We start from the raw sequence: 25004 nt of genomic DNA, 5'->3' as shown, positions 1-25004 counted from the left end.
ACAGAGATTTCTTCATTTTATTTTAAATGGGAACTTAGGTTTACCATACGAACATCAATTTATATTAAAGAAGTGCTTGAATCCACATATTAAGACCAGAAACTGATTAATGTTGCACCTTGCTGTGCATTTTTTGTGCACAAATTGTAGTTTTCATTATGTTTGAAGCATGTACAAACACAAAACAACTAGTATTTATAGCAAATTTACAGATATGTTGATGTTAAAAATGGATCAAAAAATGCCAGAAACTTTGGAAATGAAAGATAAAGCTCTGTAGTAAGCAGCCTTGTCTGAATGGCTAAGGTTTAAATGATCAAATTAACTTTTTCTGCAAGTATACATCTAATAAAACAAACGTTAGCAACATATGGCGCGAGGGCCAAAAGTGGCCCTTGGACAATCACATCCAGTGTCCGGAACAAAAAGAAAACAACTTTAAAATAAGTTGATGAAAACTTGCATTTTATTAATGAACCTTAAGGCAGTATAAAATTAACTTCTAAAACCTTTTCTTTGCCTGGTAAGTCATTGTTTGTGTTTCCAGAACTAGTCTGAACTTTCTAAACATTGTTAGACATTGACTCTAAAAAGCAAACATGTAACTTCTGTTTTTGCATATTTTAAGCTAACAAATAGTCAGTTTACAGAAATTGTCTTCTACTTCTAGAGGGTATCAGGGAGACATATTTTGACCAGGCGTGCTAACTATGCTACAACTTCTCCAAATAGGAAATGGAAGAAAATGCTTGTCTCCCAGATTACATGTACGATTTAAATATCTCAATTTGGCCCTCTGAAAACAAACTGTTTTCCACCCCTGTCATAGGAGAATCAATAGATCAGTCAAATCCATCCAAAGTGGTCCTCTGCTGTCAATTTGAAGGATCCTAAAAGCTGCTGGAAGATCAGAAATTTTGTTTTTTTTAATTCACCTCAAACCTGCTGATGTTAGAAAAGCTGGTGCACATCTTTTAAAAAGCTATTATCTCAGCTTTAAAACAGTAATGCATGCATATAACACATATTTATAATCAGTCTTACTCACTGGCATGTATTTTAACTTTTATTTCGATTTTCCCTAATACTAGTAATTGTAATGTCAGTACTTCCTGAAAGACATGAGAGCTCAGTGTGTTGTTGCGTCCGGCCCAGCAGGGGGCGCTGTTTCCCCACAGACAACACGGACGCCTGTGAAGTGGGAGGTGATGTGAACCAAACTCTCACGCCGCCGGGTACGCTTCATATGTCGGCCCGAGACGCGCATGGCTCGGTCTCCACGCCCGCTGCCTGTCGCTGCCCCGCACGCCGAGCAGACTGACGCGGGGAGCCTGGGTCTGGTGCGTCCCGCCTCGTAAACACTCCGCGTACCGTAACACAATAGCGACTCGGCGTCGAACGCGTTCCGGTGCGGAGCTCAGAGGCGAAGCCCGGTGAGCTGTCAGTCCGCGCGGAGACGGTGCCGGGTGCGCAGAGGGGCGGAGGAGGATGGAGCGGTGGAAAGGCAGAGTGGCCCTGGTGACCGGAGCCTCGGTGGGGATTGGAGCGGCTGTGACCCGGGCTCTGGTCCAGCACGGCATGAGGGTGGTGGGCTGTGCCAGGAATGTCGACAAAATTGAGGTGAGCTTCGTGACAGCGGGGGGTGAAATTAGTGCCGTGAAAATAAAAATGTCGGCTAACTGACGTTACCGGCTAACGTTAGCGGTCCAGACCTTTAGCCTCAGTCTGCTTATTATAAAGTCCTTATTTTAATGAGAAATTAGGTTAAATAAGCTCTGTCGCTTTTTTCTTTTAAAATGCTCAGGCCGGGTCAAATGAGGCAAATTGTTTATTCAATTTTGTTCTTTAAATCCTTTTAGTTTCATAGATAAATTTGATATTAAACGTAAACACCGACGCTGAAGACGTCACGTTAAAAAGAGCTGAAACTCAGCTAGCTAGAGATGCTAATCTACTTTAAAAGAGATTTTTTTTGTGCCTTGAACATTCACACATTGAATCAATTATGAATCTCTAAAATACATGATACAATGTATAATACTCTGATTATAATAAAAATGCAAAAAAGATTCACCTATCAGTGTCATTTACAACCTTAACTGTGGTTCTCTATAATTAACTTTTCCCAATTTGGCAGAGCCACTCAAGGGATTACCAGAGATCATAGTCCACAACACTTCAAATTATGCTGAAGGTGGTGTGATAGCAGCTAAACAGGGAAACTCTGAATAAACTATCAAGTATTTTCCCCACTGGGTCTGTTTCTGTGACACATTGGCACTTTTTACACCAAATGTTAATAAGATCAGTTCTCAAGTATCCGTCACACAGAGGGCCTGTTACAGTCACGGCAAAGAGACAAACTTCGGCTGTTGTACCAGGACTTCAGCACTAACTGGACGAGCTGAGCGGGTAAACTGTCGTTGAAGCTAAAAGTTGCAGAACACTAGCTGAAAGTAGCAAGATGTTTGCTGAATTGCAGCTAAAAAGAGGCATAAGAGGACAAAAAAACGGAGCAAGTTAGCTGAAGCAGGTTTTCCAACAGAACAGTGTTTTTGAAGGAATTGAGGAGATCTCTGTGTATTTCTATGGAGAAAATACAAAAAACAAAACCTATAGCACCCATCTCCTGATTGAGCTGAATAGCTAAAGCAGCACAAAGTAGGCAGACGCAGTCAGACTGAAAAAAAGAAATAAAAACCAAGCAAACAGAGGTGTGAGTGCTGACTCTGCATCAGTCCCTGTAGTGATGACATTCATCACCTTAGTGTTGAACCTTCCAGCTTGCATCTGTCATCACAGAGCTAACGATGAAGATGTGTGCCCAAAACAACAACAACAACAAAAATGTTGTTTAATCCAGCTTGTGGTGGGGAGCACTTTGCACTTTGATGGCAAATTGGGTGGAGGACGGAGGACTCCTTCCAGCAACCCTGCCCCACTAACTCTTATCTAATCCTGAGGCTGGAGGAGCTACGCCTTGCTTTCCTTGTCAGTTAACAATTAAGGCTCACCTTTGTCACCAAACTGATTCCAGCACCGTTCTTTCAAAAGCCCTAAATCACTCATCTTCATAACACGGTGATGATATAAATATTTCCGATTAAACTCAACTTGTACAGCACAGATTCTGTCAGGAGCGTCTATTTCTTATCTTTTATGTCTGTCAAAAAGGTCGGTGTACTGTTAGATACTAGCTACGTCAGCATCATGTGTATTTTCAGTTTGATAGTCTAATAATGTTGTTATCCATTATTACTGCCCACTCCTGGAAGGTGAAAGCGGGTGATAATGTCTTTGCCTGTTACTGTCTGTGTGTGTGTGTGTGTTTGTCTGTCTTTCTGTTCCTAAAATATCTCACCCACTGGACAAATGGAACTTGCAGAAAGTAATCACTGAATTTGCATTCACAACCGATTACCGTCTGGAGTCAACCTTAAAATTGGTGTGGTAGAAGTTGAGACTGATTCCCAGAACATACTCTGAGCGCGAACAGGTCTTTGTTTAAAAACTTGCCATTAACTAATTAGAGACAACTCTGTCTGTCTGTTAGAAACATGTCTCCTAAACCACAGGAGGGATTTGAATGAAACATTCAGAAAGTAATGATTGGATGAACATCTACAACTGATGAACTTATGGAGCCAGTCTAGTTAAGGAGGGCTGCCACCATCAACTGACTTTAAAAAAACACAAACATGCTTATAAGTCAGTCTTTTTTACAGATAATGTGCTAAAACCTGGTGCAGCTGTAGCCGACTAATTCACAACACATGCTCTGGACATGACATCTCTCTATGTTGCGTATAAGCGTAATATAATTTTCAAGGTTTGACTGAAGCTGCTAAAACTTTGTATTTTCTCAACATAAGATGTTATTCTGAAAGTCGGCAGTCGATGTGCAGTCCTCCAAGGAATGCTAGGCATTTAGTTTAATTTAGTTTATAATTTGTCTTGCAGTTAAAGAATTCTAGCTTATTTATCGAACCACGTTATTAAGAGTCCCCGTGTGAAGAAGCTGACCTTTTTAAAGCCTTTATTTCTCACCAGGGCTTCATCCATGTGATCCTAAGTTGTATTACACAGAAAGAGACGCATTGCCCCTTTGAAAAGAGAACAAGAATGAGATGGTATGTGGTTTGCTCAGATTTTTTTTCAGTTCAGTCGCGTCGTTTCAAAAGTCTCTGCAAATGTATCGCAGCGTCACCGGCTCCGAGAGCTGAAGAGGACGGCGGTGACACGAAGCAGAACCGATGTTCGGTTCAAACCAGCGTTTCCTGGTCATTTATCATTTATATTTATGCGTTGCTTTTCGACATGGCAAGCATTTCCCTTCTACCTTGACTGTGCACACACACACACACACACACCCCTCCCCGTAGCAGCATACGGGGAATGTGAGTTGTGCAAGAGATAGCTTGCCTCCATTCATGCTCTGGTCACATGGCTGCTCCTGTCAATAGTTAACTGCTGCTGCTGCTTGTGTCAGCCCATCTGTGACTTCTGTAAGACCAAACAAGGTCAAAAAGTTACAGCTTTACTCCGTATAGTGCCTAATAAATGTTTGTCGGTATTAAACAGCGTTGTTGTTTATAGCCTGTGTCGACCACAGCTTAAATTCAGCTAATTAGAGACGAACGGTGGGCCGTTTGGTGTGGAAGGTTTGTCTCTGTAATGCTACGAATGATCTCATCGCTTCTACAAGACTTTGAAAGGGTGTCTGTGAAAAGTGTGGGACAAAGCTAGTACTGTGCTAACACCGCTTTGTACATGTTTTTTAGAAGTTGTGCCAAACTTGGGTTGCTGTTTGTGGGGTCATTCATGTGTCCATGTATCACCAAGGAATTATTCCTGACTTCCTCTTGGGGTTTTACTACTTCATCTCGTGAAGTAAAGCCCCAGCAGTCAGGATTTGTACAAAAAAGCAAATTAAAAATTAATAATTAACGAAGAACAGAAAAAAAATAATATCCCAGTCTGTTTTCTATGTTTAAAAAAAAAACTCTGAGAAAGTGCAGTGGATGGTTGTGACAGCAGTATTGTTTTGTTGTCAGTGAGAATACAGAGTAGACGGCAGCGGGGGGGTTCAGTGAGTTGGAGAGAGATGTGTGGTCACCATGGGCTCTGTGCAGGAATGGAGACGACGGGGCCAAGCAGCAGAGACTCGGATTCTCATTATTAAACTCTTGTGAAACCCTCGAAGAGCAGAGGAAGGCGCTTTTGTGGGAAAGAATAATTACAGACGGCTCTAAAAAGTCCTTCTTAGTCCTGTAAAACGACCGGCCCACATAGCCCACATGTGTGTCCTATATCTGCTGATCCTGTGCAGCGTAAAGATAAAACCTGGTGATGGGAGTATAAACATGGCTCCTGATTGGTCACAGCTCACTGAAAATGACAGTGGCATCCATTGAAGGAATGGCTTCCAAAGTCTTGTGCAATCCGTCTTGGAATATGTATTGGAGATGTTTCTCTGCTACTAGAACATCGAATTCTAGTTTATTATCTATGAATTGTAATTGTTTTTGTGTTTGCTGAGGTTGGTTAGTTGTGACAGCCATCTGTAATCACGTTGAATCCAAAAGTTAATCAGCTGTACACTTTTTGAATTTATCTGTAATTAGTCCTGCATGTAATGAAACAGAGACTTTGGCTACAGAGACGTGTCAGTGGATACAAAGGATTGTATGTATTCTTGGGAGTAAAGCTGAGCTCACCCATGACCATAGTTTCCACTTTATTGTCCTTTCAAATTAAAGTACAACGACACACACATATACTGGGACGGTTTGAGTGTATTTTCTTCAGAAGCAGGTGGACAGTGGGTGTTGTGTCAAAATAAAAGCACCATTAGGAAGCAACTTGGGCCTACCAGGTGTAGATATAAAAATAAATAAATTTAAAAAAATACAGTCACATTAATTCTTTGAAGTCACCCGTTTCAACCCACCTCTCACCCCTACTGTAGATGTACATCCAATGATTGCTTTTGTCCATATTCAAAATTTAAAATCAATATTTAGTCGTCGTAATTGACAAGAAAATGCCCCAATCCTGAAGCCCCTGTTGTGATTTTTCTATTGATGTGATTTTCTGTGTTTGTAGATCTGGCATGAAAAATGGAGTTCTAAGTTGTAATAAAATCTGGTCGTCGGGTGTTTTTACCCTCCTTTTGAATCCTTGACGTTAATGGGCCTGTGCCTACACGTTTTGCTTTAAGGTGAGCACAAGTTGTGTTTTAATGTTTCTGCATTACCTTCAGGTCAAGACTTGCGTTGAGGAGATTAGTCAGGTCGCTTCAGAGTCTTCTGAGAGGAGGGGCAGAGGTGGAGAGGAATCCGTCACATAGGCAAATTTAATGGTTGTATGTTTGCAGGAAAAATATACAGCGTTGGCCCCTGAGCAGACCACTGAGAAACAGGAAGTAATAACGTTTTAAAAATGTATTTTCATAGAATAGATATTCTTGATATGTGTCTGTAGCAGGGGTGGCCAACCCTTGTCTTGGAGGGCCGCTATCCTGTATGTTTTATCCATTTCCCTGCTCCAACACACCTGATTCAGTGGTTCAATGACCTCTTCCTGTTCTGCAGAAGCCTGTTAATCACCCATTGATTTAAATCACGTGTGTTGGAGCAGAGAAACAAGTAAAGCCTCCAGGATGGTGGCCCTCGAGGACCAGGACTGTCCACCCCTGGTCTGTAGACAGCGTATCTCTCTGTCAAATGTTTTAAGTTGGTATTTTTTTGGAAAGGTTCCTTACTATTTGAGACATCTTCATGTTTGGAGCTGGAAGAAACTTGTTTTAAAAGAAGGCTAATTGTAAAGTAACAATCTAGAAAAATAGCCTCTTTGTATCACTGACATGTCTACATTTGAAGCTTTGAACAAAAGTGGTGCATGTCACAATTCAAAGCTTTGACTGCTGCAATTTTAAATCAGATAATTTCAGCAGCTGTAATTGCAGCTTCCGCATTTGTGAAGAGTGACTGTGTAGAAAGTACTTCAAGAAATTAGTCCCATATTTTACAGTTCAGTTGTGAAAGGTAAACGGTCGCGGATCAGAATATTGAGGGTAAGAGTGTATGCAAACTACAAAATATCTTGTGAATATCTGGATGGATTTTAATGAAGCTCTCACAAAGTAATGATTAGTTGTACATCTATAACTGATCGACATTTGGAGTTACCCCAATTCAAAATGGCCACCACAGCTAATCCACTTTAGCCAACATAGAAATGGTTATAACTCTATAATTTTAGATATGGAGTTTAATATGGTGTAGTAAATGAAAGTCATCTTCAACACATTCTGTGAGCTCTTCCACATCTCACAAGACCTCCCAATAAGGCAAAACATTGCACATAATATCATTAATAGGCTTGTGCATCTCTATCTATGGAGGATACGTATCTTGTTACACTGCAAATAATCTGTTTCAATAAAGGTACGCTTGCAGCAAAGACCAATACCATTCCATTCAGCTCCTAACTACAGTGCAATTCGGCTTTTATTCATGTTACGATGCAATTCGACATTAGTTTTGATTTTCAACACATCGAGATGCAATTCAGCATAATGCAACAAATCAAAGGAATGGTCCTACAGCAGTTACTGAGACTAATAATTTACTGCCTGATGGGGAAAAAAATGTCCACTCACAAAAAGGTTGTGTTTTTAAAATTGCAAAACACTTTCATAAAACCTGACTCACTATGACTAAATAATACACAGAAATGAGGTTTAATACAAAATGAATCACCCCGCCAGCAGCAGATGTGTTTAATACTCTTTTAGTAACTCAGCAGTAAACAGCAAAATGTATTCTCTACATTATAAAGGATTAAACACAAGTTAATCTATTTTTCCTAGAACAGTAGATTCACACAGCTTTAGGCACATTTTCAGAGGTTTTGTTGCTGTTTACACCAGTGCTGCTGCTGTTCTCCTCCCAAACTGTAGGTGTAAAACAGTACAGCAAAACGGCAGCCAGAAGAGCTGTCCACTGTAAAAACTATTTTCTCTGATGGACTTAAAGTACATCTGTCTGTCTTTTTAAGAAATATTACATACTTCATACTCTGTTGCTGTTTACAGTGGATGCCTGTGTATTGAAACAAGCCTGCCTGCTGACTTTCAATTATTAAACCAATTAGATTTTATTGGTGCCAAGACTGAATAAGCTAATGCATCTGCATTTAATTTCCATACCTTACCAGCTTTATTTATAGAGCACTTTAAAACACTCACAGGAGCAAAGTGATGTACAGATACTAAAAACAATCATACAATCAGTTAGTTGTTATTCTCTAAACTGCATCAGTACACGGCTGCTCCACCAATACAGTTGCATCATGCGCATCAGTTATTCTTCACCTCTCCTGCTCATTTACATGGTTTGACCAAAACAGCTCTAACTCTGTCCCTTCTCATCATAACATGACTTAAGCTCCATTCACACTGCAAGTCTTAATGCTCAATTCCAATTTTTTTGCACTAATCCAAATTTATTTTATTTTATTTTTTGGCGTGGTTGTTCACACGTTACATTTAAACGCGACCTCCATCAGACTCCAGTGTGAACAGTCTCCAGTTCCTGAAATGACCTGAAGCAGATGTGACGCACCCTAAGTTTACAGAAGTAAATATGGACGCTGCGAGTGTTAGCATGCGTGTATCGGAGCTAACTATACATCCAAATGGTAAAAGATAAAAGAAGATGGAGAAGAAAAACAATGCAAATGTTAAAGATGATGCGTTTTTGGGGGGACTTTGAAAGTCCCACCACTTTAAAAGTTGGATGAAATGCGACACGAACGTTCACTCTGCGGTCACTTTGAAAAGCATCTGATATGTGTCTGATTCAGTACCACATACTGAAAAAACCTGGGTCGGATATGAAAACATCGAATTTGTCACGTTCACACTGCCATGAAAAAATCTGATATATGTTGCATAGGTGCAAAAAAAAAAATCAGAATTGGGTCGTATTTGCCTGCAGTGTGAACGTAGCCATAGTTTAACACAAACATAAACGACTGCATTCCTTTAAGGAATACTACGCCTTTAATTTTACCTGTTTTTGGAGTTGGCTGATTGGCCTGTCATGGATCTCTGCAGACTTTCTACCCATCGCCTTTTTAGACTGTTTTTCATAGACTGTTTGTTTATATTATAGAGCAAGTGTTGCCGCCTACTCTCCCTGTTGGGACTTGAAGCCAGCAGGGACCGGTTTATGGGAGCTGCTTTGTTGTATTTTTGGGACCAGAGTCTGTGCACTGGGGATGCGAGGCTTTAAGTCCCGCCTGCTCTCCCACACACAACCGCGGTGTCACGTGGCCTCCGTCTTTTAAGCGCGAAGTAACTAATTACAGCACATTTAAGTGAGTTGATCTAAAAAAAAGCCTTAACACTCTTGGCGGGTGAGCTCGACGCTTGATTTCAAATGTTGGCTCAAGTATATATATATTTTTTTCTAATCTGCAGCAGGCAAAAAGCTGCTCAGTCACGTTCCAAAATCTGAGGTGGCACAACGAAATTCAGCTCCAGATTTTAAGACGCAGAGAGAGACGCATCAATCCTGAGAGCTCTGTCTGGACAGCCTGTTCTTTTGTGTCACAGTGACCAGTTTTCACCTAGACCCTTTCTTGTCATGTTATATATATTTTTTTAGTAATATAAATGTTTGAGTGGTTGGTTTGGGCATTTCTACAAACCTTGTCCAGTTTTTAAAAGAGCTCCTTTTCTTTTACATAACCAATCAGATACCGTATCGTTTCATTGTCCAGCCACTTTGCTTGACCAGTTTTTGCTGCGTCATCAGATATCAAGTGTAAATGAAAACACTGTTGTCCCCCGCCCTCGCAGCTGCTATTTTATTTTCACTGTATTTATTTATTTTTGCCTTTTTACGAGCATCAGGTTACCTGAAGGTGTCTTCAGCTCAGAAGCCCTCCCCCATGCAGGAAGCTTTTCCACTGACTGCACATTTTCCGCTTGAGTTGTGAACTGACAACAACATATACTTGACTATTAATCCATTGTGTTTCCATGGATTCAACCCCCAAGAGAAGTCGTATTCGCACCAACGAATTGAAAAAGAAAACGTCTTTTTCACATATGTGGATCCCGACAGAGCAGCTGTCAGGGTTGTTTGAGGCCTATTTTTAAAATCTAAATGATGCTGATGCAGAAGAAACAACTATTAAGGGTTTTATTTGCATAATACTTTAGATCACTTGGTTAAAGTCCGATGTGTCTGGACAGCTCGGTGACCCCTGAGTTTTTCCACCTGCAGCACCGCTGTGCCGCTGTCCTTTCTGTGCGCGTCACATTTATCAACACTGACGTTTCCTCTGAGGGCCTCCTGCAGTGGGAGGTGAAGCACTTCCTGTCCTGTCCCATGCTGTTGTTGAGGAAATGTTAGACAGCTCATCTCCATAATCATGTGCCTTCGTGAGCCTGCGCGTATAGTTTATTTTGCTTAAGGTGCGCTAATGTGTGCTGATATAGCAGCCAATCAGGACTCCACAAACCCAACTGCAGAGACGAAGTGAGTTCATCAAGTTCAGTGTTTCTAGAAACAAGAGAATGACTCAGAATTGATTCTCTTTCTGCTTCAGCGGCAGCCAAATTGGATCCGTTAGTTGGTGTCTGTCTGATTTTGGGAGCATTTTTTTGTCAACTCAAAGCTCAGTGCTGAATACACCAAAGCCTGTGGTTGGCACACTTAAAAAGGTTTCCAACTTGGACTATTTCACATCAACACTGTGTTCATGGAGCTCTCCTGCATCTTTTTTTTTTTTTTTTTTCTATCTGGTTTCATCTCACCCTACACTCAGCGCTGTTATAAGATGATGAAGAAACGGTGAACGTTGGTCTGTCCTTCAGACTGTTTCAACTATAAACAACAGAACTGAAACCATTTTTTATTACTATGAATGCAGCAATGTGAATATACAAACAAAAGCTACTTTTTGTAGCTATGTTTAGCATTGCGTCAACAAAGTGTTTTGTTTAGACTGTTTTGTCCAGAACAAAGTCCTCCTTCTGTTTTCTTTTTTGTTTTTTTGTTGTGTCAGAAAAATTTGAACCACACAAATTAACCCAGCATGTTACACAACACTTGGCTACTTTCACTATCTTTAGATGACCCGCCTCACAAAGCCTTTTCATCGGAGCCAGTTTCACACACACATTTTTTTTTTACTTTGCTCTGTTTTTTTTGGTGTAATTACTCCATGTTATCGTCTTCCCTGATTAGACTGTCTTAGCGGGTGTGTTGTAAAACCACCCCGTTTCAACCTTTAGACCTTTTTTTTTAGTTTAGTGTTTCACTTTGAACAGGAGATAATTGCACAACCTTCCTTTCTACTCTGCTGCAATCCCTTCATACAGCCTGCCGTCACCTTTGACCCCATTGTCTGTATCACTCTTTAGGTGAGACTTGAAAGGGATCTTTTTTTTTTCCATCTTGTGAGATTTTAGTCGAGGTTGATGGTGAAAGAGAACTGCTGCTGTTCTCCTCTTTAGTATGGAAAAACAAGTTTAAAGCTAAATGTTCTTTAATGTGTTTTATGATTGATCATTTGCTTTTTTTTCTCACCCTCCTTGTGTTTCACTTTCTTAGCACCAACCTCCTCCCCTTCTTCTTTTTGTTTTCCCTTTGCAGACTTTTCATAATGGTTGGACACCAGTTTCAGTCATGAGGCTGAAAATGTGTTCTGACCGCATAATTGTTCTGTCAAAGGTGCTTAAGAAATGTAATAATGACAGGAGAAAACACTGAGTAAAATACCATATAGGTGAATTACATTTTTAAATTATATTCTACTTTTTTTGTTGTTGTTTTTTTACACTTACCAGTCTTCTCAGAGAATAAGAGGCGGCGCAGCATCTGATAACACAATCTCTCTTTTGTTTGAGAGAACAGAACTCGACACAAATCTAATTTCTCAGCTTTCTCCGCTCCCAGCTGCTGCCTTGTGCTATTGATCTGTCTCATCACTTAAAGCTCTCTGCCTTTAGCACTTTGGCATCTTTATTTTTGGTCTGTTTGGTTCTTTTTAGCGTTCCCATGTTGGCGGGTGAATGATTGATGGGTCACAGGCCCCAGATGTGATTGTGTGGACATGTTTGCTGTATCATGGAGACTTTATATTTTTCTAAAATTATGTTTCAAATTCATCTTTCTGTGTCATTTTTCTGTCCTGCCATTCTGAGACTTGTCTTAGAACCCAAAGGCTCGCATTTCCTGCTGAATTTCGGATGAATGACTGGTGCATTTGCCAACCCTGCTGCCGATACATTTTTATTTCGTTTTCGTTGCTTATCTGGGCGACGGCAGGTTTTAGTGTTACTGCTGTAGGTGTGGCCATTATGAGGGCTGGAACCACACCAGAACAGCTGGTACCAGAACACACCTACCTGCACACACACACACACACAGATTCACAGCCTGACACTTCCTGTAGTTGGACAGAGATTTTATGGCTCGCTTGCTCTCTGGGCTCTCCTCTCATCAGCCAACTAATTCTTCCTCTCCAACGAAAGACTGGCCCGGCTTCCCTCTTTCTCAATAAAACACGAACCTCTCCGTCAGGGTGCCTGCCTGTTCAGTCCTGCCTGAGCGCTCATCCCAAAAGGGATTCAGGCAAGTGTGACTTAAAGAGCTTCGGCTTGTGTGGAATTCATCATCGCAGCTGAACAGCCCAGTGATCACAAACCCCACACGACAGTTAAAGGACGTAAACGAAGAAACGGTTTATTTACGACACGAGCAGTCGGGATTGTTGTGGTTTTTTGCAGCAGTGTTTTCGCTGTTAGAGCCTTTTGACAGCTTTGTTCAGATAATTATTTCTCTAGGGATAATCCGACTTAAACAGCTTAGAGGAACAACAGAGAAATCTGCACATGCTAAGTGTCGTAACAGTGTGTAATTTATCTATTTTATAAACCCAAAATTATCTTTCAGTTTAATTCTGATTGTAAACGCAAGCTTCATGAGTCTATTTTTCATAATATTAGTATTATAGGTATTTTTTAGGCATGGCAATAAGTTACTAAGATCCTCAAGCTGTGTCGAATGCAGTGGTTTGCAAAGGTACTGTGGTTCTTGTGTGTTGTAGCCTCAAACATTTACTAAAAAGTAACACTTTACATGTGAAAATCAACTTTATGTTGTGACATTTATCATTTTATCTCCTTACCACATACTGTTATAAACATTAAAGTACCTGTGAAGCATTTCTGTGATCACATGCAGGATAACGTGTTGCCAACACTGAACTATTAGCAGCATCCGATCTTTACAACACGCACAATCTGTCTGTAAAGAAGGTGAAGTACTTAAAAAAAGGTGTGGCGATGCTTTTATTGGTTAATAATGAGTTACACATATTTCACATTCCTGAATAATAAAACGTACTTTTTTTTTTAAGATATTATCGCTGTTGCACAGAGTTTGATATTTCTGCTTGTGCTCACCCACGCTGCCTCCTGTTAAACTGGCACGCAGTACGGGCCCGTCACATGACCGAGCCAGCTGTGCCTTGCGTGGGGATCCGTGTTAGTTCTCATCCTAGCTGACCTGGCTGGAGCGCTGCCTGCCCAATCTGTAGGAAGCTCAGCCCAGATGTATCCCATCATTCTTTTATCTGGAGTCAGGATTTTAATATTCGAAGAACATGGAATTTCAATCAACCCATTAGGACCCAATTATAATATCTAATGGCTTACTTAGAGGCCACTCCAGGCCTTTAAGTGTTATTTTGTCAGCAAAATAATAAAATAACACTTTACTTCTTTACTGTTTCTTCTGCACAAACGTGTAGGGTGTGTTTATTGTGGTGCTATAAGTTGATCATTGCTAGCTTTTGCCTAGCCCTGTCTCTGCCATACAGATTTACTTTTGCTGTTTATTGTTTGGTGTTTTGAACAAAATGTGTGATCTGCAGTTTGTTGGGTTTTGTGTTTTTTTTCAGAAGCTGGCAGCAGAATGTCAGAGCGCAGGCTACAGCGGCACACTGATCCCTTACAAATGTGACCTGTCCAACGAAGAGGAGATCCTGTCCATGTTCTCGGCCATCAAGACGCTGCACAAGGGAGTGGACGTGTGCATCAACAACGCCGGGCTGGCTCACAACGAACCTTTGCTCAGCGGGAGGACCGAGGGCTGGAGGAACATGATCGATGTAAGTGTAAGGAGACGTGCGGTTGTAAATGTCTGAGGTCAAAACATGCTGGAAGAGATAAGTATTTTACTGTTAAAAGGAGTGTCAGAGCTCCTCCTCGGGTCATATTGATTTTTCTGGCTGCTGTTCTCAAACAGAAAAGCGGGATGTGAATGGGAGTCCTGTGTTTGATGAGTTTCTTTTATTGAAGGAACAAGAGTTGAAGCCCGACCGTGTGGATGGATGTTTCTGCACACACACAAGCAGCTTCATTGGCTCCACCGAGAAGCTCTGGCACGGCAGACGCAAACTAAAGAAAGCCAGCGCTATTATTTCTCTCGTCGAGACCTAACATTTTGATTCACCGAGCTCTTGACCACTGAAGGCCCCTCGCTCAACTAAGTCTTTGTCTCCGGGGTCCAGCATTTGTGACGCTCACCCATCTGTTGTCATGGCAGCCCGCTTGTATGCGTGCAGCAGTGTATTTTTAGCTCGTGTTTAATCTGTACGCTGACCTTGTTTGGTCACCTCCCCCTATCTTCCTACCACGCTCAGCATTAACCTGCTGTTTGTCAGTGTCACTAAGAGAAGCTTAGAGGCCACAAGCTGGACAGGAACAACAGGTTCATGTGGTTTAATGCACTGGCACAGGTTGAAAGAGTTGATCTGATTTTTTTTTTTTTTTAATTTTAAACCAAGCAAATGATAAAAACCTGACTACAATTAACTTTGTGAACACGATGGCGATTTCTGTCTCCTCGTTTCAAAAATGAATGCATCAAAATCTGACGTCAGTTTTCTTCCTCTGCAGGTGAATGTCTTAGCTTTGTCTATCTGCACCCGCGAGGCGTACAAATCGATGAAGGAGAGGAATGTGGACGACGGCCACATCATTAATATTAATAGGTAAGCTGTACGAGCAATCAGTACATCTAAGAACAAATGTACAGTTTGTCCAAGGTGGTTTCAATCCCACTGGCACCAAATCGAGCCAGTAGTGAGCCCCATGAACATATGTATATACTTCTAGTTCAGTCTTTATTTTATTTATTGTTGTTGACTCCTCTGTGTTTGTGGTCATGCTTCAGTCAGTAGTTTTTTGGCACACTTTATTAGCCCACACACACACAGATGCCCTGATCTTTCCCTGATCAAACGTGTGGGATCAGTTCTGACCCAGTGTTGATCTGCTGGATTTTCAGGTTCAGTTACAGCAGCTGTGGATCGACTTGCAGCAAGAGAGAATAAAACTACTGTCTGACTCTGTTCTTTACAAAATCACCGCTTGTATTGAGACCCGGGGGGGCACACCCTGCTGACAATGTGTCCGTAGTGTACTGCTAACTCCATTATCTGTTTGATCTGATATTGTAATCAGTGCAATACAGTCATATGACCTTGTCATACATGTCTGGGTGTTTACTTTTTTGTTGGTTGGTGTTTAATACACTTTTCCAACCAAATTTATTGGTTTAAAAAAAAGAAAAACTTTGATAGTGAGCACTTTGAAGCACTGAAAATGACCCAACAGGCAAACGCACAAAGTCACGGATCAACTGTTTTATGGCTAATTTGTTCTTGCGTTAGAGTGGAAGGGGGAGAAAGCCATCACTCTCATATTTCTCACGTTTTTCTGTTCCAGCATGGGCGGGCACCGTGTTGTGCCGAGCGCTGATGAGCATTTCTACTGTGCCACTAAATATGCCGTGACTGCTCTGACTGAGGGGATACGACAGGAGCTCCGAGAAGCAAACACTCACATCAGAGCCACGGTGAGTCAGCTGCCAGCACGATGGCACAAAGGCAGCCGCTGCTGGTAGCAAATAGTCCTAAAACCTCTGTTTGCACGGCCATCGCAAAACAAGTGAGCTGATCGCTGAGATTGAATCTGTCCTTGCAGTGTATTTCTCCTGGAGTAGTGGAGACTGAGTTTGCCTTCCGACACCACAACAGTAATCCAGAAAGGGCAGCTGCGGTTTATGAGAGTATGAAAGTAAGCATTTTTGCATTTTGTCCAGGAATATAGTTTCTGTCTTGAAGTATTCTTTGTAACAGCAACTTTTCTAAAATTCGTTTTAGTGTTTGAAAGCAGAGGACATAGCCAGCGCAGTCACGTTTGTCCTCGGTGCCCCTCCTCATGTCCAGGTACGTCTCTGTCTTCAGAATGCTCTTTCATATTGCACTGATGTTTACATCGAGGTGGATTTTTCTTATTTTATTCTACTTACCTTCTTTTTGCGCTGTTAGATTGGAGATGTGCAGATGCGGCCCGTAGAGCAGGTATCATAGCAGTGACCCTGGGAGCTGCAGGACACAAACGGCAGCCACTGTGACTCCTTAGCGGCCTCTGCTGGCGTCAGGGATTGGGGCGGAGGATGGGTTCTGCAGAGGCGTGACCAAGGAGAACCGGAGCCTTAAAGTGGCTGTGCGGTGGGGAAGTGACGGGCGTGGACTCTGTACACCACGATGAAAATACTACTGAACGCAGCAGCAGTCCTGGACGGAGCCGACACTAAACTGCAGCGGGAACAAGCGATCACAGAGCTGCTACTGAGCCGTGATCGGCACGGTTATCACCTCAGAGGGAAGACTGTCATTGATTGCACATTTTTATTTTTTTTTGTAGGTCACTTGACATCTTATTAAAATTTATTTGAAGGAATAATTGTTTATAAATAAGCATTTTCTTTTTTTTTTAAATAAAAATGTTAACTTTTAATAACATATATCTGTGGTCTTACGTGAACTAATCCTTGATGATGATATGTCATACCTACTGTGAGTAACCATAAAAGCTCTTTCCTTCCTGCTTCATCACTAACCATAGGATTTCACAAACATGCTCAGCTGCTTGAATCTCTAAACCCTTTACAAGTCATCAGGGTACGTTTAGAAACACACGCTCTTGTCTTTTTAGGCACGTGGGGGTTCTACAGTCCACCTTTTTAGCTTGTTATTCTGCACTTTGGATTCAATTTTGAGCATTTCTCTAAAGGAAACAAACTCCGTTCACATGTATGCCCTCCAGCATGTACCCCCTTCTGTCAGAAATGTCTCATTCATGAATAAATAAATACTGTTTCCCTGACTTTATTCATGCTTTGTGTCATGTGTGACGGACTTTTTGGGTCAGAACATGATTGCAAAAAACCACCCACACACAAACTGTGGACTTTGTGACAGATTTTTATTGTACCTTACATGTCTTACAGTTAAATGACCTGGTTTAATTTTAACGTTTTATCAGCGGTTCCTTGTTTTATTTGACCTAATAAATTAGTCAGCAACAATAAATTAATGGCTGTTTTAAAGGAAATTTTCTATTTAAAAAATTAGCTTTGAGCTCTACATATTAATAGTGGTTTTACCCTATTTATTAAAAAAATAAACAAGTTCATCCCAGGTGTTGAACAGAACTGACCAAAGGATGGCACTCTTGCCAAAGTAAAAGCCATAAGTGAAAGCAGTGAAATTTATAATGTTGTCTTTGATTTTTGGAGCCAATAAAGCTATAGAGATAAAGAAGACTCACACGACCCGTTCTAAACATGTCACCTGTTTACGTAAAAGTAGCAGATCCTGAAGGTAAAATATTTAATTAAAGTCACAGGTTCAGGAACACATGGCAGATATGCATCAACAGATTTTCACGATCATGTAAATAATTTTTGTAACATACTCCTGTTTGCGCCAGAAGTGTGTGTAAGATTGACGGCTGACATTTAATTTTGTAATTATGTGGAGGTTTCCGTTGGTGCAAAAACACTGAGGTGTCAGAGGTTTGTCTCCAAAGGAGGTTTTTCAGGTAGACTCATGCTGGAGCAGACGACGGCTACATCTGGCTGTCCGACTGATCCTCCCCTCTCGTAATATGGACTCTTTGATTTGTCATTCAGGGTGAACGGTGTGATGGACTGCTTCAGTTTCTGTAGAAGAAAAGCAGCAGTAAAATGAACACACGGCTTGATTTGATGTCAGTATGTAATGGGTAAAAGAAAGTTCACCCTCTTAATTCTGTTTTACGCATCAGGACACAATAATGATCTGGTCTTTACCAGGTTCGAAAATGATTCAAATCAAAAGTCAAGTGAACAAAAACACACATCAGATTGCACCGTGTTATTATTTCTTAAACAACAAAAAATCTAACTCTTCTCTTGCTGCTTCCACAGGATTTAAGAGGTTCAGTCTCAGCCAGGAGCTGCTGATTATCTGATCATCATCATCAGTGTGATCGCCTCTATAAAAGCAGGAGTTTTGTCCGTTTGCTGCTCTGGAGCGTACAGGTGTGTGTTAACACAACGCCAAGCAGGAAAGACATCAGCAATGAGCTGAGAGAAGGAACTATTGCTGCTCATCAATCTGGGAGGGGTTAAAGGTCGTTTACAAAGACTTTGGAGTTCCTCGTTCTACAGAGAGAAAGATTATTCAACAAGTGGAAAACACTGAAGACAGCTGCCAGTCCTCCCAGGAGTGGACGAACCAACAAATTCACCCCAAGGTCAGACCGTGCAATGATCAGAGAAATTACCTGAAACCAAAGAGCTCCATCTGAGACTCTACAGGCCTCAGTTAGCAGGTTAAAGGTTAAAGGTCATGACAGGACAGTTAGAAACAGACTGAACAAATCTAATCTGTTTGGAAGAGTTGAAGCCGACTGGCAGCAGGACTGAGGTTTGGAAAGATTCATCTGAATGAAACACAGAACTTCTGGAGCAATGTCCTTTGGACAGATGAGACCAGAGTAGAGATGTTTACCCATAATGCACAGCTTCATGTTTGGAGAAAACCAAATACAGTAAATCAGCACAAACACCTTGTACTAACTTTCAGCACGGTGGTGGAGGAATGATGATCTGGGCTCCTTGGAGTCATTGAGTCGATCATGAACTCCTCTGTAGACAAAAGGACTCAAATATGAAGACATCTGGCTGACAGCTGAAGTTTGGACCAAACTGGGTCATGATGAAACAGAACAATGATCCCAAACACAGCAGCTGATCTACAACAGAACGGCTCAAAAAGAAAAGAATCAATGTGTTTCACTGATTCAGTCAAAGTACAGAACCTTAACCTGATAAAACGTTGTGGTGGGACATGAAGAGAGCTGAGCAGAAACAAATGTCTGCAAACCTCGATGAACTGAAGCAACATGTTTGCTGTGTGTTTTCATTCACTTAGAACCTGGTAACGCCCAGGTCATTATTGTTATGTCCTGTTTCGACAACCCCAAGAACAGAAAGAGGTCAGAGTTTGTTTGTTTTTCTCCCATGACTGCACGAGTGCAACCTTCCACCTGTGTGAATGAGCCGGGTAGGACCCACAAGGTGTGAACGGCAGCTAAAGGAATCCAGATGATGGAGGCCAGTGCGATGATCCAGCCAACACCCTGAGCCCAGGGAGGGAAGACGTAGTTCTCATAGCGGGCCGGTTTGAACTGGATGACGGAGAAAATCAGAATGACCTGGCACAAGGAGACAGACGTTAAACTCAAGTTGTTATACACAGTTTAAAAGAAAAAGTTTATTAAAAAATAGCCTGTTAACCCACAGTGATTAGCACAGGATCTACTATTAGCCAGCAAAACCTGAAGAAGATGTTTGGCTTTCTTCCAGTCATCTCCTCCAAGTTGTTTGAAAGTCGTTTCACACCTGGAAAAAGTCCTATAATATGTCAAGATATGTCTATTAAATGTATCATCGTTAGAGCGGACGACTAACTAAACAAGTTTATCTCACCATAACACCAACAGATGGCAATAATCTCAAAGAATGCAAGAAACATGATGGACACGATGGCGGTGTAGTGGTCCATCAACTGGAAGACGTAGATCCCCACCTGGAAGGAGACACACTCTTGAGGGTCTTGGCCATCATTTGGTTCGCGATCGCCCCGTGAGTTACAGCTTTTACCTGCATGACACAAGGGATCCCCAACAGGAGGGCCACACCACAGACAGCAAGAACGAAGAGCTCCTTCCGCTTGAAAACTTTGATCAGGCGGTGATAGAACTCGTCCATGAGACTGGTCACCATCACCTCGACCATTGCAAACTGCCACAGAACAGAGAAGGCCTCCAGTCACACGGCAGCAGACCTTTACTTTGGTCTCACGTCTCTCAAATTTCCATCTTTACTACCTCGCTGTCCAGTCCCAGGCACAGCAGCATGAAGAAGAACATGACGGCCCAGAGCTGAGCCACCGGCATGTTGGCAAAGGCCTGTGGGTAAACGACAAAAACCAACCCTGGACCTGGATAGATGCACAAACACATGAGAGATGAGACACTGTGGCAAATTGATTGACCTCAATCTTAACTGTTTAACAAATGGAATTGATCTATTCATTACATTTTCACCTCCCTGTCAACCATTTACTACATTACTTTGCACAGCTCTAGCTCCTACCGTTTATTTTAAAGCCAAGAGCACTTTCTCTGACTTGTGAAAGTGTCTAATAGCGATAAAGTTGTAGTTATGCAATATTCTCTGGCTTTTTTTGCTTTTATTACTCTTGTTTTACTGGAATTATTTGGAAAAAACATTAAAAAAAATACCATAAAATTACACCAGCGCCATTTAAATAGGCTACTTTAATCATAACGACATTAATCTAAAACATCCCAAGCTCAGCAAATAATTTGTTTTTCTGTTACCCTACCATCCACTGCCAGTTTGTGGACAGGAATGCCCTGCAGATAAGACATGTATCCAAAGGCGGAGAAAATGACGAAGCCTGCCAGGATGCTGGTCAAGGAGTTGGTAACGGATATGAACAGCGTGTCCCTGGGGAGAAAAGATGCTCTTTAAATTGCTTTCCGACCACTCGGGTGATCATTAACGCTGCAGACATGTAGGAGGATGACCGGAGGATGAGGGGGCGTTTACTTGAGGACGTTGTTGTTGAAAGAGTTGTAGCTGGACATGGCCAGGAGGGAGCCGAAACCGATCCCAATGGAGTTGAAGATTTGAGCTGCAGCGTTCACCCACACCTGCGGAAAAGGACCAACCATCGTTTTAATCGCCAGCAACACTTGCGCTGCCTGCTTTACCTTCTTTCTTTTCCTCAGCCTTACCTCCACCGAGAGCAGCTTGTCCCATTCTGGCACAATGAAGAACGATATCCCGTCTAATGCACCGGGAAGCTGCACGTTATTGATCAGCAAGGCGATCAGAATGACATACGGGAACAGGGCCGTGAAGTACACCACCTACACAGAAGATAAAGGCTTGATATTCACCCGCTGTCAGCTTGTCTCTGTCCACAGCCCTCTCTCTCTTTTCACTCACCTTGCCCGTTGATTTCACCCCTTTAAAGATGCAAAGATAGATGAGTATCCAAGCCAGGACGAGGATGAGGAAAAGCTCCCATCGCAGCGTTCCTGCTTCCTCTACTCCACTGGTCTGGTCAAGCATCCTATGTCTGTAGTTGAGGGGAAAAATAAAAGTGACACGTTAGACTGCAAAAGCATTCACACGCAAAGCCACCTGAGACACTAATTATCCACGCTTTGGGCAGCTTTTAAAAAAATGGTGTCAGGTGTGTTTTTACAACACATGCAGCCCAGAATGTGTAGTGGTATGGGTGTAGTGACAGGTTGGACGTGTTAGAACATGAAACCGTGAGGTCTATCTTCATTGTCAACTGACTAAACATAAAGAAAACAGGCAGTTCACTTTATTTTCATAAATCCTTTTATTCAGGCTAAGAACGAAAAGCTAGACCCCTCCTTGTTTTTGGCTTTAAGAAAATGGGGCCTAGCTTTTCGTCTGAAAACATTTTAGATTTGACTAATACTGGAACTAATTATTAAAACTGACTCAGCCTTTCATGTAGTACTTCCTGGAGGCATTTTATTTACCAGCCAGCCTCTTATCTCTGACCTTTACCCCTCACCTGATTTTGTCTGATTGGTTGTGTTTCCAATCAGCCTTTTTTTTTGTAATTTCATAAGATTTATTAGTGTTTCACTGTTTCTAATACACTTGCCGCTAAATTATTCCACGAGCCACAGGTTGAATGGTAAAATGGACTGTACTTTATATAGCCCCTCTGTAGCCAACCGGACCACTCAAAGCAATTCACATACAACACAACCTGTGCCCTCATTTACCATCTACACACACATTCATACAGCACTCTAATGAATTCAAATGGACAAAGCTAATCTGAATAAAACAAGGCTGGTGAGCAACACTGTCATAAACTAATCAGTAACTAGTCTAGTTTGATCATAACATGAAGTGAAGCTGTTTCTTCTTTTCTTCCCCACTTGTTAAAACGTACCTGAAGAACTCCTGGCTGGCCGTGGACGAGTAGCTGCTGTTGGTGGGGTGGTTGGTGCAGTTTGGTGTGTTCCAGGTGTTGTTGCAGCTCTGCCAGGGAAGGGGTGCCTGGAAGGAGCTGAAGAGGTAATAGAGGGCCCAGGTGATGACGATGTTGTAGTAGGTGCACATGATGAAGGAGATGGCCACCGACGCCACGCCCACACCTGAGGTCAGGCAGAGCCACTTGCCGGTCAGTTTTCAGCGCGGTTGTTGAGCGGGGAAAGAAATGCGGGGCGGCAGTACCTTTTAACAGCGGGCAAACAGTAGCCAGAGCGTGGACAGGCCCCCTCCTGGTGTACTGCCCCACAGTCAGCTCCATGTAGAGCAGAGGGATCCCCAACACCACCAGCATGAGCAGGTATGGCACCAGGAAGGCCCCTGGCAGAAACTGAGGGTAAATCAACTCTTTCACACAGGAGCTTAGGACTCTCTAATCTTTAACTTCTATCCAAGGGAGGTGAAGTATTTCTACCAACCAGCCCTTTTACTTCAGCAGTAAGAAAGTTTATTCTTAGATATAATACACCATTTGCACCTGAAAATACTTAAACGCAGTCGGTGATGGTACAGAACGAGTCATTTTATGTCACTAACACGTTTTATTAACCTCTGCAGCCACTTTCAAGACATGTACTGAGTCAAGAGGGAGTACAAAGGGTGGTCTTTCAGCATAAATCTGTTAGCAGGTCGGTCTCTCACCTCCTCCGCTCCTGTAGCAGAGGTAAGGGAACCTCCAGACGTTGCCCAGACCCACAGCACAACCGATGCCAGCCAGGGTGAACTCTATCTGCCTGCTCCACGTGGGTCTGCTGGGCTCCTGCTCCATGGCTGCTCCCTGTGTCATCTGGGCCCAAACTCCACGGGGATTTAAGTGACTCTCAGCAGGTGATATAACCTGTCTTTTTTTTCTTTTATTATCCTTAATCATTAGCTTAGCAGAAACACACCAGTATGCAATAGGTCAAGGACTCACGTGGAGGCAGAAAATGGTCGACGTTAAATCTGAGGATTTTGAATCACAGCTAACATGCTGTATTTTGTGACACATTTCTTTTCAAACATCCATCCAAATGGAAAGTAAAGAAGATTTTTTTGTTGTTCGACTTACAACTTCATTGTTCTCTTGAAAAATACTTCCTCTAAAACTATTCCATGAAGAGAACGACTTTAGATATACAACTGTGGGGAAAAACAGCTACCAGCAAAGCAGCTCTCATCAGTAAGAAATCCTCGTGTCCCACTGGAATATATATCAATGCCCTGAATACTCTTCTTCATAAGCATTTATTGTACGCTGACAGACAAGAATAAACATTCACAAGCAAAGAAGGAAAAATCAATCACTATAGGCCCTTAAAATAAAAATCTCATAGTATGCTAAAGCTCATAATAATATCCAAAATAATCCAACAAACTAAATATAAACCATCTGAGCACAAATTACAAGCAAGATTTTTTGGGGCTTAACACAAAGACAGCCAGAAAAACTAAAACCATTGCAAAAAATGAGAGTGTTTAATTCAACATAACATGTCAAGAGAGGAAAATACTTAAAGGCCTCACATTCCCCGAAGGAATGCATATCGCCCACCACCTTTATGCCTCTGAACTGAAACAATCTTATGATGAGAAATAACAGAGTTGTAGCTGTTTGGGTTAAACATTTATATGTTAGATCTTGGGAGATCTGTTAGCACTTGGAGCATGTGTTAAGGGGAACTCTCAGCTACTACCACACCAAATTTTAGCTCCTTTTCTTTAAAACTGACTGAGTTCCAGTCATTTTTTTGTGTTGGGTAAGGTCACTCAGCTGTGGGGGCCATCTTGAATCTAATGATTACTTTTTGAGAGTTTAACCGTAATCTGACCGCTGGTTTAGGAGATATTTTGCCAATGCTACGTACAAAACGAACACCATCACACACAGGGGTGAAAACATAATTCATTCAAAGCACTTCAGTTCAATTCAATTTAATTGTAAAGTGTTAATTTACGACAAAAGTCACCTTGGGAGACAATACAGAACAGAAATAATGTGCAGTTCAAATCCAATCACAGTCAACTCAATCCAATTTTATTACAACACAGTCATACCAACATGTTGTACCTCTCTGAAACTTTCCTGAAATTTATTATTATTATTATTATTGTTGCTGTGTGTAAATGACACAAGTATTAAATGATAAGGTCATATGACAGAAGCTCCTCCCTGGAAAATAACTGGGGGTTTTGTTTAGTGTTCTTTAAACACAGGATATTTACACTTCCACGCCTACTTTATTATTATGGGCCAGCAGTCCTGAGGGGTGGCTCGGCGGGGCTGGGGTTTGTTTCTGGGTGGAGTTTACATGTTCTCCATTTTCACGCGTGAGTTTACTCCGGCTACTCCGGTTTCCTCCCACAGACCAAAACCAATCATGTTAGGTTTATTGGTAACTCTTAAACGGTGGTGGACAAAGTACTCAACTATAGTACTTGAGTAAAAGTGTTGATACTCATGGTCAA

At 41.8% G+C, this 25004-nt stretch overlaps 2 protein-coding genes across 3 annotated transcripts; one reads left to right on the top strand and one right to left on the bottom strand.

The window, feature by feature from the left end:
* The first annotated feature begins 1228 nt into the window (after positions 1 to 1228).
* Positions 1229 to 17265, top strand: dhrs11a (dehydrogenase/reductase (SDR family) member 11a). 2 transcript variants are annotated; one of them, XM_017412550.3, is made up of 7 exons: positions 1229 to 1620; positions 13987 to 14193; positions 14984 to 15078; positions 15815 to 15944; positions 16073 to 16165; positions 16252 to 16317; positions 16420 to 17265. In XM_017412550.3, exons 1-7 carry the CDS (start codon positions 1489 to 1491, stop codon positions 16459 to 16461), a joined length of 765 nt encoding a protein of 254 aa, XP_017268039.1. In that variant the 5' UTR covers positions 1229 to 1488; the 3' UTR covers positions 16462 to 17265. The 2 variants fall into 2 exon arrangements, with proteins under 2 accessions (XP_017268039.1, XP_017268038.1); XM_017412549.3 differs by having other exon boundaries at positions 1230 to 1620; positions 13984 to 14193.
* Positions 17266 to 17340: 75 nt separating this feature from the next.
* si:ch211-283g2.1 (sodium- and chloride-dependent GABA transporter ine) lies at positions 17341 to 23349 on the bottom strand. Its single transcript, XM_017412523.2, has 13 exons — positions 23199 to 23349; positions 22743 to 22877; positions 22459 to 22663; positions 21462 to 21594; positions 21248 to 21382; positions 21060 to 21163; positions 20833 to 20957; positions 20312 to 20424; positions 20085 to 20225; positions 19911 to 20010; positions 19723 to 19823; positions 19469 to 19636; positions 17341 to 18098 (listed from the first exon to the last, which is right to left on the bottom strand). Exons 1-13 carry the CDS (start codon positions 23341 to 23343, stop codon positions 17946 to 17948), a joined length of 1758 nt encoding a protein of 585 aa, XP_017268012.1. The 5' UTR covers positions 23344 to 23349; the 3' UTR covers positions 17341 to 17945.
* Between the last annotated feature and the right edge of the window lie 1655 nt (positions 23350 to 25004).

The sequence above is a fragment of the Kryptolebias marmoratus genome, linkage group LG13, assembly GCF_001649575.2.
Source record: "Kryptolebias marmoratus isolate JLee-2015 linkage group LG13, ASM164957v2, whole genome shotgun sequence".
Lineage (NCBI taxonomy): Eukaryota > Metazoa > Chordata > Actinopteri > Cyprinodontiformes > Rivulidae > Kryptolebias > Kryptolebias marmoratus.
Note: the sequence above shows the minus strand (reverse complement) of the source record. Positions and strands in the feature narration are given on the sequence as shown.

Coding starts and splice junctions, on each gene's coding strand:
- dhrs11a (XM_017412549.3), top strand. CDS start 1,489: ATGGAGCGGTGGAAAGGCAGAGTGGCCCTGGTGACCGGAGCCTCGGTG. Junction 1,621..13,983: donor GGAATGTCGACAAAATTGAG/GTGAGCTTCGTG, acceptor GTTTTTTTTCAG/AAGCTGGCAGCAGAATGTCA. Junction 15,079..15,814: donor CACATCATTAATATTAATAG/GTAAGCTGTACG, acceptor TTTCTGTTCCAG/CATGGGCGGGCACCGTGTTG.
- si:ch211-283g2.1 (XM_017412523.2), bottom strand. CDS start 23,343: ATGACACAGGGAGCAGCCATGGAGCAGGAGCCCAGCAGACCCACGTGG. Junction 22,878..23,198: donor CTGCTACAGGAGCGGAGGAG/GTGAGAGACCGA, acceptor AGTTTCTGCCAG/GGGCCTTCCTGGTGCCATAC. Junction 19,637..19,722: donor TAGATCCTGTGCTAATCACT/GTGGGTTAACAG, acceptor TCCTTGTGCCAG/GTCATTCTGATTTTCTCCGT.